The sequence below is a fragment of the Astyanax mexicanus genome, chromosome 11 (genome assembly GCF_023375975.1).
Source record: "Astyanax mexicanus isolate ESR-SI-001 chromosome 11, AstMex3_surface, whole genome shotgun sequence".
Taxonomy (NCBI): Eukaryota; Metazoa; Chordata; class Actinopteri; order Characiformes; family Acestrorhamphidae; genus Astyanax; species Astyanax mexicanus.
The window spans coordinates 10654325-10668903 of NC_064418.1; the positions used below are offsets into that span (position 1 = coordinate 10654325).

The 14579-nt window shown below is 42.6% G+C and overlaps 1 protein-coding gene across 10 annotated transcripts in view; it reads right to left on the bottom strand.

Annotated features, from left to right (window-relative positions):
* The window catches only part of stxbp5l (syntaxin binding protein 5L), a 221828-nt gene that overhangs the window by 179125 nt on the left and 28124 nt on the right, over nt 1-14579 (bottom strand). For all 10 annotated transcript variants that reach the window (XM_022680504.2, XM_022680501.2, XM_022680499.2 and 7 more), the window contains exon 2: nt 6333-6430. In XM_022680504.2, coding sequence (XP_022536225.2) covers nt 6333-6430 — 98 coding nt within the window. The remainder of the gene's footprint in view (nt 1-6332; nt 6431-14579) is intronic.

Sequence of the window (14579 nt, forward strand, 5' to 3'; positions counted from 1 at the left end):
CACAGTGTGTGTGTGTGTGTGTGTGTGTGTGTGTGTGTGTCTGTGTGTTGCCCCATCATTCTGACATTAACTAGACACGGGCTGCAGTGAACTCAGTACGTGCTGCGCCTGACAATAAAAGCAGCTCAAACACACACACACACACACACTTGCCCTCTCTCTCTCTCTCTCTCTCTCTCTCTCTCACACACACACACACACCGAATCAAAGAGAGTATATGGACACATGGGCATAGGTATGTCTCTGTGTGTGTGTGCGTGTGTGTGTGTGTGTGGCAAGAGGTTGCAGAAAGGCTTTCCAAACTCCGCCCAATGCGGCTTTATCTCTCTCACCTGCACTCGTCTACCAACTCACCTCGCTTCACCACATCCACCCTCTGCCATCCTTTTTTTCTCCTTCTCTCTCTCTTTCTCTCTCGTCCTCTCTCCCTTAAAGTCTCTTGCTCATCTTTTTTGTTTGAACACTTTCCCATCGCCCTCTCTCTTCCTCTTCTTTTTCTCTCTCTCTCTCTATCTCCCTTTTTTCCACTGGTGCGCACTGATGGGAAGTGACTGCCCATCACAGAGGAGAATTCTATTACCTCACAAACACACACACACACACACACACACACACACATGTAGACAGACAGAGAAACTCAAGCAAACACTTGGAAGAACACACTTCGATTACTTGTACAGGAACACACACACACTCTCTCTCACCCTCTATCTCTCTCTCTCTCACACACACACACACACCTCTCTCATACACACACACACACACAATTCTATTATGCACCTCCTGTTGAAAAGTAATCCTTTCTATGGTCGATGCTGCTATAGGAACTACATCACACTCACACACAAACACACACACACACACATACACACACACAGGATGCCCTGAACTTACACTGCAGTCTGAGTACTGTAAGGTACATGCACACACGCACACACACACACACACACACAGGATGCCCTGAGCTTACACTGCAGTCTGAGTACTGTAAGGTACATGCACACACACACACACACACACTTATAAAATAAACTGCAGTGTAATGCTCACCACAGTCACTCTTCTTTCCTTATCATTTAATCTAAGCAGCATTGATTTCAATCACTGTTCATCAGAACTTAAAGAGCCCATATGCTGCATTTCTCACATATTTAATATTTCCCATGAGCTCCATCTGTGGCAAAGACATATGTTTGTACCAGTAATACTAATTACATAATAATTCACACTGCTTACTGAATAATAAACACTATGATTAATCCTTGAATAATAAGCCTCTTGTTTCAGCCTTTAAGGGTACAGTGCTGCATTTTGAGCATTTATTAATGGGTGAATAAACCAATTGCTTACTTACTTCAATACTTACTTACTTATTTTCTTGCTTGTTTGTTTGGTTGATTTGTTGGTTGGTTGTTTTTTTTCTGCTTTAGCTTCATTTACAATATTTGAATTTTTGCTTATATATAGTACATACATTCCTGCAGTCAGTAAAATATGAATGCATTTACCTTGATATGGCCCAAAATGCTTAGAAATGGCCTTGAATAGAAATGATATAGTGTCATATTTGTAAATATGTTTGTAGTTGTGAAATGAAAATACTAAACTGATAAAGGAAGGTTTTTACCCACAGAAATCTTATCCCGATTTTGCTTTAATGCATTTTTTTTTTACTTTTCAATTATTTATGTGCTGTAAGAGCAAGTTACCTCTTACTGTGTTGCTAAATGTGACTTAAAAAGTGCATTAACTCTTGCATTACTCCAGGGCTGCACTGTCAGTTTATTGGTGCTTAATTGCAGGGGGTACTTTTTTAAAAAGGCTTGGTTTTCTATGTTATATATGCTTTAATCTGTCTGTTCTTTGGTTGTGTAAGATGTGCAGGGTGTGCTGAGAGCTGTGCGTTTTGACAAATAGTTGAGGATGAAGTGCTCCTTTAGTGAGATGCTTTGATTGCTCTTGTGTGTGTGATGTATCATGCTTTGAGTCTCTCTCTCTCTCTCTCTCTCTTATCTCTCCACAATGAGGCTCTGTAATTTGATTGAGTTTGATATGGCTTGATTTAGCTGAGGGGTTTTGATCCTTTGTCTTCTTTATCCAAGCGAGTGTTAGCAGCTCACTGGCTGGGCTCGATTCTGTCCTTATGAACCTTGCAGAAGTTTCAATGTGTCTGCACACACACACACACACACACACACACACACACACACACACATAGAGAGAAAGACACTAACATAAACTGTGTACCACACACCCAGTGCTATCTAAACTCTGTATCTGTCTATAGGAGTGATTTGCAGACAGTTCGTACACTGAGTGGCCGGAGGAGCTGACAATCAATACTGCAGTGTGAATGTTTAACTTGGGGCATTTCCGATCGATACACAGCGCTGAACAAGGACTAAATATACCGCTCTACTGTGAGAGAGAGAGAGAGAGAGAGAGAGAGGAAAAGAAACAAATCTGAAACAGTCTTGCATTAGTGTTTGAGTAGTAATGTCAAATACAGTCAACATAAAGCCATACAGCAGCTGAGAAATCAGTAACTTGCTCTTATAGCCTTTAACACTGGCAGTTATGTAAGTAATGCATCACTCAGGTAGTATAGATACTATATATAGTATAGTATAGATACTATGGTATAGTATAGTATAGATACTATGGTATAGTATAATATAGATACTATGGCAGGGGTCGAAAATCAGATATTTTTCAAGTCCTTACGTGGCGGGCCACAGGTAAAATAAAGTGTAATGGGATGGAGTGCTACAGAATAATAGCTCTCCAGCCCAGCCCAATCGCAGAACAGTTAATCTCAAAGAAGGTAAACCCAAGAACAAAGGAAGAAAAAGATAAATAAATAAACACACAGCTCCTCACGCAGGATCAAACCCGTGTTGTCAGGGTCGCGGCCCAATACACTACCGCTGCCCCAGCTAGTGAACTGGGACGTGGCCAGGAAAAATCGTCCTTATAAGGAGATACGGAGCCTGAGAACGAATGAAAAAACGAAAACAGGCGAACACTAAAGGCATTCTTCCAATTTACACGACCAATTACCCAACCCACTCATTAGAACTATCATTAGTGATGCCCCAACACACCAGGAGGGTGAAAACTAGCACATGCCTCCTCTGATACATGTGAAGTCAGCCACTAAATCAGTGCTGCTCAGAACATTACATTTGCTCAGAGGCCCATCTGTCTCTGAATGATGGGACATAATAGGCAGGGTTGTGACCCCATTAGAGGTGAAGGAAAAGTGGGCGGGCAGTACTCAGGTCAAGGTGAGGCTTATGAAGCTTTGGAGGACACTTATGGAGCTTTGGAGGCCACTGCGTCTTTTTTTTAAAACTGCTGCTAAATAAGTAAAATGCTTCTCTGTTGAGCTTTTGTTTACATTCCTCCCCTGTTTCTCTGTCGTGCTCGGCGCAACTTTAGTTTCTTCCCATTCTGGGGCTCCCTATCTCCTTATAAGTGTGTTTTTTTCCCGGCCGTGTCCCAATTCACTAGCCGGGGTGGGGGCGGGAGTGTATTTGACCACATCACTGACAACATGAGTTCAATCCTGAACAAGGAGCAGTGTGTTTATTTATTTACATATTTTCCTTTATTCTTGGGTTTACCTGCTTTAGAATCAACTGTTCTGCAATTCTGCAAAGACCATACAGGTTCAGGCAAAATTACGCATTTTTAAATTTGTTCTACAGCATTTAATAATTGCATAAAACAGTAATGCTGCTCAAACTCTTAATGCTGAAGATACAGAGTGTCCTCCAAAGCTCCATAAGCCTCACCTTGACCTGAGTACTGCCCGCCCACTTTTCCTTCACCTCTAATGGGGTCACAACCCTGTCTATTATGTCCCATCATCCAGAGACAGATGGGCCTCTGAGCAAATGTAATGTTCTGAGCGGCACTGATTTATAGATAAAGGCCAGAAAACTCACAGAGCATTAAATCAGACACACCATCAACTTTAATATAGAGATTGTGGTGTCACATGTGCAGGTACCATGGATTGCGTGAATTTGGTTGTATATAGTTTATTTTTTAAAGTCTTTTTTTTTTTCACTTTTGCCCAAGGTCAAGCCCTGGAGTTCATTGGCCACCAAACTGCATACGCACCTTCAGAACAGGTTCTTAAATTTAAGCCATACTGATCTACACTCATCTATTTGTCATTTTTTCATCACTTGTTCTTCCAATTCACTCCTATTCATTGTCGTCCATTGTCAGTCTCTAGAGTTTCATTTGCCCGACAGCCACCCAACTGCATACACTCCTTCAGAACAAGTAACACAGTTCTAATCCACAGCCATACTGACCTACACTCATCTATTTGTATTTTTTTCATCCCTAGTGCTTCCCATTCATATTCACTCCTTCTCACTTTTTTCCATGGCCAAGACCTAGCGTTTATTCGCCACCCAACTGCATACGCTCCTTCAGGACAAGTAAGAAAGCTCTAATTCATGCCCAAACTGACCCACACTCATCTATTTGTAATTTTTTCATCCCCCCCTCTTTCCTCATATCGTCGCTGTCCTATGAAAAACACTTAAGTTTACTACCTAATTTGAACAGGCAAACTGTCCCTTACACTGTGCCAAAATTTCTTAATGAACGGACCAATAGAAACTCTTCAAAATGACCTGAAATAAAATATTTTTACATTGACTTCCATTGAAAGTTTACAAGGTTTTTTCTCTCTCCTGTAAAGTTACTGTTTTGGAGTGTTTTTTCATTGGACAGTGACAATATTCAACCCTATTCATTGTCGTCTATGGTCAATGTCTAGAATTTGATTTGTCCGACAGCCACAAAACTGCATATAAATCTTCAGGGCAGGTTCTTAAGTTCTAATCCACAGCCATTCTGATCCACACTCATCTATTTGTAGTTTTTTCATCCCTTATTCTTCACTTTCACTTCTTTCTATTCTCATTTCATTTGCCCGTCAGCAACCAAACTGCATCATACACTCCTTTAGGACAAGTAACTAAGTTTTAATAGACAGCCATACTGACTCACACTCATCTGTCTGTCATTTTTCATCCATGGTTCTTTTCATTCACTCCTATTCATTGTCATTTCATTTGCCTGACAGCCACCAAACTGCATACACTCCTTCAGGAAAGGTTCTTAAATTCTAATCCACAGCCATACTGATCCACACTCATCTATTTGTAATTTTTTCATCCCTCATTCCTTACATTGACTCCTTTTCACTTTTGTCCATGGCAAAGTCCTAAAGTTCATTCAGCACCCAACTACATACACTCCTTCAGGACAGGTTCTTAAATTCTAATCCACAGCTATACTGACCCACACTCATCATTTTTTCATCCCTCTTTCTTCACATTCACTCCTATTCACTTTCGTTCATAGCTAATGTCTAGAGTTTCATTTGCCCGACAGCCACCAAACTGCATACACTTCTTCTGAACAAGTAACAAAGCTCTAATCCACAGCCATACTGACCCACACTCTTCTATTCATTATTTTTTCATCCCCCCTCGTTCCTCATATTCACCTCTATTCATTGTTGTCTAAGGCCAAGGTCAAGAATTTGATTTGCTTGACAGCCACCAATCTGCATACACTACTTAAGGACAGGTTTTTAAGTTCTAATCCACAGCCATACTGACCCACACTCATCTATTTGTCATTTTTCATCCCTTGTTCCTTTCATTCACTCCTATTCATTGTCGTTTTATTTGCCCGTCAGCCACCAAACTGCAGCATACACTCCTTTAGGACAAGTAACTAAGTTGTAACCCACAGCTATACTGACCTACACTTATCTATTTGTAATTTTTTCATCCTTTGTTTTCACACATTCAGTTGCACAAGTATTCTGTGCTTCCTTCAGATAATGTATTTCCATAGGATTTGTCTTCTTCTGCCTTTTTTTTCGTATTATTTATAGAATAAAATAAAACTAAATTAAATTATACAGTAAAACATTGAGGATTTAACCCTTTAAAGAATTAGTCAGTGTTTTTTAAAAATATTAAAGGATTATAAGAGAACAGAATTACAGTACTGTAATCACAGTCATTCTAATAAGTATTCCAAGATCTCTCTCGCTCTCTCTCTCTCTCTCTCTCTCTCTCTTTCTCTCATTCGCTCAGCACTAGGCCGCAGAAAGACATTTAAATCCAGTGTATGAAAGCACAGCACAGCATTGATCTCCTACCTCCAGCCAGACTCCTCCCCCCTTATACAGTCCATACTTTCTCTCAGTACGGATGCCCAGACAGGACATTCCGAGTGCAGGAAGCGAATTTAAAGCCCTGCGGGGGGAAAACCAGCAGGAAAAGGATACATTCGCACTCCTCCGGAGCGAGTGCCGATGGCCAGGATCTTCTGCACGGGATCAAACGTCAGACAAGTGGGCTGGTAAGGGAAGCCATGACGCACAGTCTGCACCGAGAGAGAGAGAGAGAGAGAGAGGGAAAGAACAGATTAAACATAAGATAAAACACTACTCTTTTATGAAGCCTTACTTATTCATTCAATAAAAAAGCAGCAACTCTATACATACATTTACCTCAGCAGTGCGATTCTAAATATACATGTACCTAAGAGGCATAACTAATCATTGATCCTCAAGAGTGATATTTTGGTTTCATTCATTTGCCCCAACAGTGCTATTCTAATCATAAAAGTTCCTCAGTGGTGATATTCAAGTCATAAATGATCCTCAGCAGTGCTATTCCAATCATACATGCTCCTCAGAACTGCTATTTAACCCATAAATGTTCCTCAGCAGTGTTATTCTATTCATAAATGTTACCTAGTAGTGCTATTCTAATCATAAATGTTCCCCAGCAGTGCTATTCTAATCGTAAATGTTCCTCCGCAGTGCTATTCTAATCGTAAAAGTTCCCCAGCACTGCTATTCTAATCATAACAGATCATAACAGCAGTGCAATTCTGCTAAATGTATTTACTTTTTTGCCCTAATAACCTCAGTAGTGCTATTCTCATAATTAATTTACTTCAGCTGTGTGTCAAAATTTGAAACCATGCTGATTTTGTGAGCATAGTTCTCATACACGGCCTGTAAATCATATATTAAATACTAAATGAATGTTATAACTACTGCAGTGGAAATGGAAAAACATGCTATACTTAATAAAAATGCTTAAAATACAAAAAGCAGCTGCTTTTTCTTCACTCTGCGCTCCAACTCAGGTATTTGTAAAGGCCAAACACCTTTTTTTGTCTACTAGCTAACTGCATATGTGTTTATTTTATAGTTTTTTTTAATATTAAAGTCTTTAATATAAATCTATAATGTAAAAAATCATACAAATTAAGAACTAATATTAATTAGATTTGTGTCTCCAAAGTGTATAAACATCATGTTTCAAGTACTATTAATGCTATAAATATTTGATTTCCCCTATAATTATGTAAAATTCTGTCTCAGACACATAAGAAATTAGTTGTTTTTTTGTGATAATGGCCCTTTAATGTCCTCAGAGATGTCTGGTTGCTCTACAGGTGATGCTGCTGAAACTTTAAAATGCAAAAAAAAAAAAAAAAAATTAACAGCATGTTCTCAGAGACTGGTTCCAATGGGTGGCGGTTAATTTGCCTGCACTGAAACCATTCCAGTGACTGATCTGCACACTAAAGCAGTGGCTTGGCTCTGGAGTTCTGAAGAACTGTCTGTTGTGAAGCTTCTAATTTGCCACATGAAGAATAGACAATTAACACAGAGCACTCAGACTGAGGAGCAGGTGAGCGCTTGTGTAAGACCCCGTCCTCGTGTCTGAGAGCACCAGCAGCCTGGATCAGCCTGTGTACAGTCAGTGCTGTCTCACTGTGCTGATACGCCTAATGACCAGCGGGGTGACGGCGGTGCCCCCACTGCTCCACATCATTAGTGCTGCTCTACTGCCTGAAATCCCCCTACTGTTTACCCGCACCGCTGACACCAGCCTCTCACAGCTCTCAGCCTGATCAACCAGGTTAGGGTGATTAACAGCTCACTGACAGCATCAACACCAGATACACAATTATTATTTAAAAAATTATTAATCCATTTACTGTGCTGATATTATTATTATTACAACATGTCCAGTATCGATTTTCACAGCTGAAAAATGTTATATCTGGCAAAATTGGAATATAATATAAGTGCTATAAGCATGTTCTGTAACTTATGACTAGGGGCGTGCGATACTGACATAAAACAAAACCTCAATTATTTCTGTATTTTGACAATAATGATAATAATAAACAATATTTACATAATTCAGATGATCAAAATTGTTTTTAAAAAGTTGTATACTGTACTAGCCTGCGCTTTTTATTCTTATATTAAATGAATCATGTAGTAAACTTAAGAGTCACCAAGGCTGGTAACTCTGATTAACTTATCCTGGGCAACAGAGGTAAATCTTGGTCTTACTTAACTGCCGTGGTCCATGGTCCTGATGAGAGCCAGTTTCATCATAACATTTTTGATGGTCTTTGAGACTACACTTGAGCACACTTACATTTTTTAAGTTCTTGAATTTGTTTCTAAATTTGCTGATTTTCATTTCTTAAAGATTTTTTTTTACTTAGTTGAGTAGTTATAATCTGGATTAGAGCATTACTCAAATAGAGCTATTCACTGTTTACCAACTCTACCTCTTCACAACAGTTCAGCACAGCTGTTAACTGAAATCCAGATAACTCTACCTCATAAAACTGACTAAGAAAATATAATATAAATATAAATATAAGTATAATTACTATAAATATAAAATTGTTTTTAAAAAGTTTCCTACTGTACTAGCCTGCGCTTTTTAAAGGATAAAAATAATAATTGCTTACTTAATTGCTAAAAATATGGAGTATTGGAGTATTGGGGCGCTGTCCACTCTGGCTGGTACTGAAATATGAGAGTATGGTGTATTGGGGTGCTGTCCACTGTGACTGGTGCTGAAATTTGAGAGTATGGTGTATTGGGGTGCTGTCCACTGTGACTGGTGCTGAAATTTGAGAGTATGGTGTATTGGGGTGCTGTCCACTCTCACTGGTGCTGAAATGTGAGAGTATGAAGTATTGGGGTGCTGGTTACTGTGCCTGGTGCTGAAATGTGAGAGTATGGAGTGTTGGGGTGATGTCCACTGTGACTGGTGCTGAAACGTGAGAGTATGGTTGGGTGCTGTCCACTCTGACTGATTCTGAAATGTGCGAGTATTTGGGGTGCTGTCCACTGCTGCTGGTGACTGGTACTGAATGAGACGTAAGATCTGTCCGCAGCAGCAGCGGCAGCCGCCTGGCCCCTGAGGGGAGAGTGGCTGGGAGCAGTCCGCTACAGATGGTGCTGAAATCCATCACACATGCGGCTTTAGCACTGTGACGCAAATTGTGACATTGTCAAAAGAGCTTAGCTCTCAGTGCTGATTGGACCAGTGATGCAATGCTCACATTACTGAAAGCAAAATGGGCAGAGATATGCAGAGATACTGATATACAGCATACTGATATTTGATTATTCAATATTTGTATACAGTACCAGTCAAAGGTTTGGACACACCTCTTCTTAATCAATGTGTTTTGTTTTCTTTTTTATCATTTTTTCATTGTACATTTAATACTGATGACTATATTAAAGCTAATCAGGAATACAAGCAGAATTATTTAGTAAACAAATCAGAAAAGGTTTTATACTTCAGATTCTTCCAAGTAGCACATTTATCTTTGAGGACAGAGATTGTCAAAGTCAAAGTGGTTTTTATTGTCATTTCAGCTATATACAGAGTACACAGTGAAACGAAACAACGTTCCTCCAAGGACCATGGTGCACATAAACACAGTGTAGACAGAACAATAGTGCAACAGTACAAAAGTGCAGACAGACAATACAACACCATACAGACAAAGAATAATAAATAACAAGACAGTGTGCAAATTTTGCAGTGCGCAAAAAGGACCAGGTGAGGTAGTAATTACTCTATTACACAGTGTGCAATAGAGTCCAGTGAGGTAGTAGGGTTTTTAGTGCTTTCCATTTTCTGGGGCAAGTGGGGTGAGAGTGTGTGTGCATGTACAGAAAAACCATCAGTTCAGTCTCTGCAGTTAAGGAGTCTGATGGCTTGGGGTAGAAGCTGTTGCAGAATCTGGTTGTGCTGGACCGGATGCTGCGGTACCTTCTTCCCGAAGGCAGGAGGGAGAACAGTTCGTGTGAGGGATGAGTGGGGTCATTCACAATGCTGGTTGCTTTGCGGATGCTGCGGGTGGTGTAAATGTCCGTGATGGAGGGGAGAGAGACGCCGATGATCCTCTCAGCTGTCCTCACAATACGCTGGAGGGTCTTGCGGTCAGATACGGTGCAGGTCCCAAACCAGGCAGTGATGCAGCTGCTCAGGATGCTCTCAATGGTCCCTCTATAGAAGAGTGTGAGGATGGGTGGAGGGAGACGGGCCTTTCTCAGCTTCCGGAGGAAGTAGAGACGCTGCTGGGCTTTCTTGGCTGTAGATCTGGTGTTCAGGGTCCAGGTGAGGTTATCTGCTAAGTGGACACCAAGGAACTTGGTGCTCTTAACAATCTCCACAGAGGACCCGTCGATGTTGAGTGGAGAGTGGGTGTGTTGTGCTCTCCTGAAGTCAACAACCATTTCCTTTGTCTTGTCCACATTCAGGTGAAGGTTGTTGACTGTACACCAGTCTGTCAGCCGCTGCACCTCCTCTCTGTATGCTGACTCGTCGCCTTTGGTGATGAGACCCAGCACTGTTGTATCATCGGCGAACTTGATAAAGCTGTTAGAACTGTGTTTTGCAGCACAGTCATGAGTCAGCAGGGTGAACAGCAGAGGACTCAGGACACTGCCCTGGGGGGCCCCCGTGTTCAGTGTGATGGTGCTGGAGGTGCTGCCCCCGAACCGGACTGACTGGGGTCTCCCCGTCAGAAAGTCCAGGATCCAGTTGCAGAGGGGGGTGTTGAGGCCGAGCGAGCTTAGCTTCCTGGTGAGGTTCTGTGGGATGATGGTGTTGAATGCTGAACTGAAGTCTATAAACAGCATTCTGACGTAAGTGTCCTTCTTCTCCAGGTGGGTGAGGGAGAGATGAAGGGTGGTGGTGATGGCATCGTCCGTGGAGCGATTGGGACGATACGCAAACTGCAGGGGGTCCAGTGAAGAGGGCAGTTGTGTCTTGATGTTCCTCATGACTAGCCTCTCGAAGCACTTCATGATGATGGGTGTAAGTGCAATGGGACGGTAGTCATTGAGGCAGGACACTGTGGACTTCTTCGGCACGGGGACGATGGTGGTGGACTTGAGGCACGTTGGGACAGTGCCTCAAACCGTGCATAAAAGTTGTTTAGGGCATCAGGGAGGGAGGCATCGCGTTCACAGGACGGTGGCATTGTCCTGTAGTTGGTTATTGCCTGGATGCCCTGCCACATGCGCCGCGAGTCACCCGTGTCCTTGAAGTGGCTGTGGATTCTCTGGGCGTGTGCGTGCTTTGCCACTCTGATAGCTCTTGACAGGTCGGCTCTCGCTTTCCTCAGGGCCACCTTGTCACCCACTCTGAAGGCGGAGTCGCGGGTCCTCAGCAGCGCACGTACCTCAGCAGTCATGCAAGGCTTCTGGTTTGGGCGTGTGGTGATGGTCTTGGAGACAGTGACATCATCAATACACTTGCTGATGTAGCCAGTGACTGATGCTGCATACTCCTCCAAATCAACAGAATCGCCTTCAGTAGCAGCCTCCCTAAACATGTCCCATGCAGTGCACTCAAAACAGTCCTGAAGGGCAGAGATGGAGCCTGCCGGCCAGGTTTTCACCTGCTTCTGAACTGGTCTGGAGCGTCTGATGAGTGGTGTGTATGTTGGTGTCAGCCAAACACACATGTGATCCGAGAAAGCGAGGTGAGGGCGGGGCTCCGCCCGGTACGCGCTGGGGATGTTTGTGTAAACAAGATCCAACGCGCTCGCTCCTCTCGTTGCAAAGTTCACATGTTGGTGGAATTTAGGGAGCACTGACTTGAGATTTGCGTGGTTGAAATCTCTGGCGATAATAAACAGTCCGTCTGGGTGTTTGTTTTGCAGATTGCTGATAGTCCGATAGAGTTCACACAGAGCCTCTTTAGCATTAGCACCAATGCTAGCGCTGGGTGGAATGTAGACAGCAGCTATTAGCACGGCGGAGAACTACCGTACTAAATAAAAAGGTCTGCACTTGACTATCAGGAACTCCACCAGCAGAGAGCAGTGTTTGGCGACAGTCACAGCGTTGTTACACCATTCCGTGTTGATGTAAACACACACGCCTCCACTGCGGGTCTTCCCGGATAGAGCCGCGCTTCTATCGGCTCTGAACGCGGTTAGCCCGGCTAGCTGAATGGCGCTGTCCGGAATGTTGTCGTTAAGCCACGATTCCACAAAAACCAAAACACAGCAGTCTGTGAACTCACGCTGGGTAGTTCGCTGGAGTCGGATGTAGTCCAGTTTATTGTCAAGGGAACAGACGTTCCAAATAGTAACACAAAAGCACCATTTAACGGACCCGGAGCGGCCGCTGCGTGTTAACGCGCCGCCATAACCGCGGGTTTCAGCTCTGAAGTATTGGTATTTAATCCTGGAATATTTTTCTCAGCGTATTAAAGGAGTTCCTGGAGGTGCTGAACAATAGTTGCTGCTTTTCCTTCAGGCTGTGAAGCTCCAGCTCAGTTGATCAGGTTTAGATCAGGGGATTGTGGAGGACAAACATTTTTTTACTGTTTACTACGTAATTCCACATGTGTCCTTTTATTGTTTTTTATGTCTTCAATATTAATCAACAAATGTAAAAAAATCAATTAAATAAAGAAATAAAGAAAAAACTTTGAATGAGAAGGTCTCCTGAGTCTCCCACATGATGTTGTATCTCACTGGCAGGGAGCGGTGTTATCCACTGCACCACACCAGCCATTATTGACTGTTTGGGTGTTGGGTCATTATTTGGGTGGTGGGTCATGAGGGACTTAGACACAGCAGTACTGCTGGTGTTTTTAAACACCTCACTGTCACAGCTGCTTCACTTACCACTACCATGTCAGTACAGTCACCGCAGTGCTGAGAATGAGACTTATATAACAGATTACATTATATATACATATATATATAGACAATATATATTGCGGTATTAAATAATGCAGGGCCCATGATGTCTTGCGTCTGGACCGATCAAGAGCTAAGTCAGCGCAGAGCACTTAAAATCTGAAGAAAACAGCAAAAGAACATTAATCGGCCCTTTAATTAGGTATTGAAGTGGCTTTTTAAAAATTAAAAAAGAGCATTTTTCTGGGATTAAAAGCATGAATTTAGCTGTAACTGGAAATATTTGCGCAAAACTGTGCTGAACTGAGGTGCACAGCTTTCAACATGTGCGTTTAAAAGCACGTGCCCAACCATGTGGATGGAGGTCATGTGGTTTACTCGTGTTTACTCCTGCCTTCCCCCTCGTGCTCCCCACTACCCCTCGTACTTCTCAGGCAGCAGCAGCCTGTCAATCACACAGACACAGAGACAGCGCTGTGTATCTCCTTCTTGTTTCAAGAATCAAAACACTCTAACATGACGTGTTCGATTTAATTGTATTAAGTGACACTGCACGTCCTGCGATGTGACTGAAGCACATGCACACATCGCAATGACGATGCTTAAACGATATATCGTGCATCCCTATATACATCAATAGATCAATGAATATAACTGTTATTTCTGCAGGCATGCTGGTTCATGAAGCAGTGTTTCATTCAGTCTCTGAAATCAACATTCATTTACATCTCTCTCTCTCTCTCTCTCGGTTTTATTGGGCTGCATTACGGAGCTCCATTCATCAATAATTCACAGCTTGAAGCAGAATGAGGGAGGGGAGGGAGGACTGAGGGAGATAGAGAGATTGTAAACCCAAAAATAAAGAAAGAGGAGAGAAAGAGAGCGTCCAGAGCCCGAGACAGCAGCCACACTGAGCCGGAACGAACAGAGGAACCGGCTTTCATTCAGGAAGAGCGTGTGCATGTTTGTGTGCATGCTGGAAAAGTGCCAGTTTAAGCCTGCATGGGTGTGGCTGCCTGCTTACTGCGAGCGAGTGAGTGTGTGTGTGTGCGTGCGAGGGATGTGTGTGAGAGTGTGTGTGTGTGTGTGTGTGAGGGATGTGTGTGAGAGTGTGTGTGTGTGTGTGTGTGAGGGATGTGTGTGAGAGTGTGTGTGTGTGTGTGTGTGAGGGATGTGTGTGTGTGTGTGTGTGTGTGTGTGTGTGTGCGAGTGATGTGTGAGTGTCCTCTCTATTAATCACACTTGCGGATAATGAAAGACTGAGCCTAAAGATTTTCATTCACAGCACGGCTTTATTACCCACTATTAAAGAAACCCGCCAAAGCCCCGCCCACTCACTCCCTCTCTCCCTCTCTCTCTCTATTAACACATACCACACCATCACTCTTTATCCATCCTCTTCTCTCACATGCTCTACTGCATCTTCTCCTGCTTCTTATCACTTTATCACCTTATATTTCTGCTTTTTTCTCTCACTTTCTTTCTCTCTGTGTCTATCCTTCTCTCTTTCCCTCTCTTTCTCTGTCTG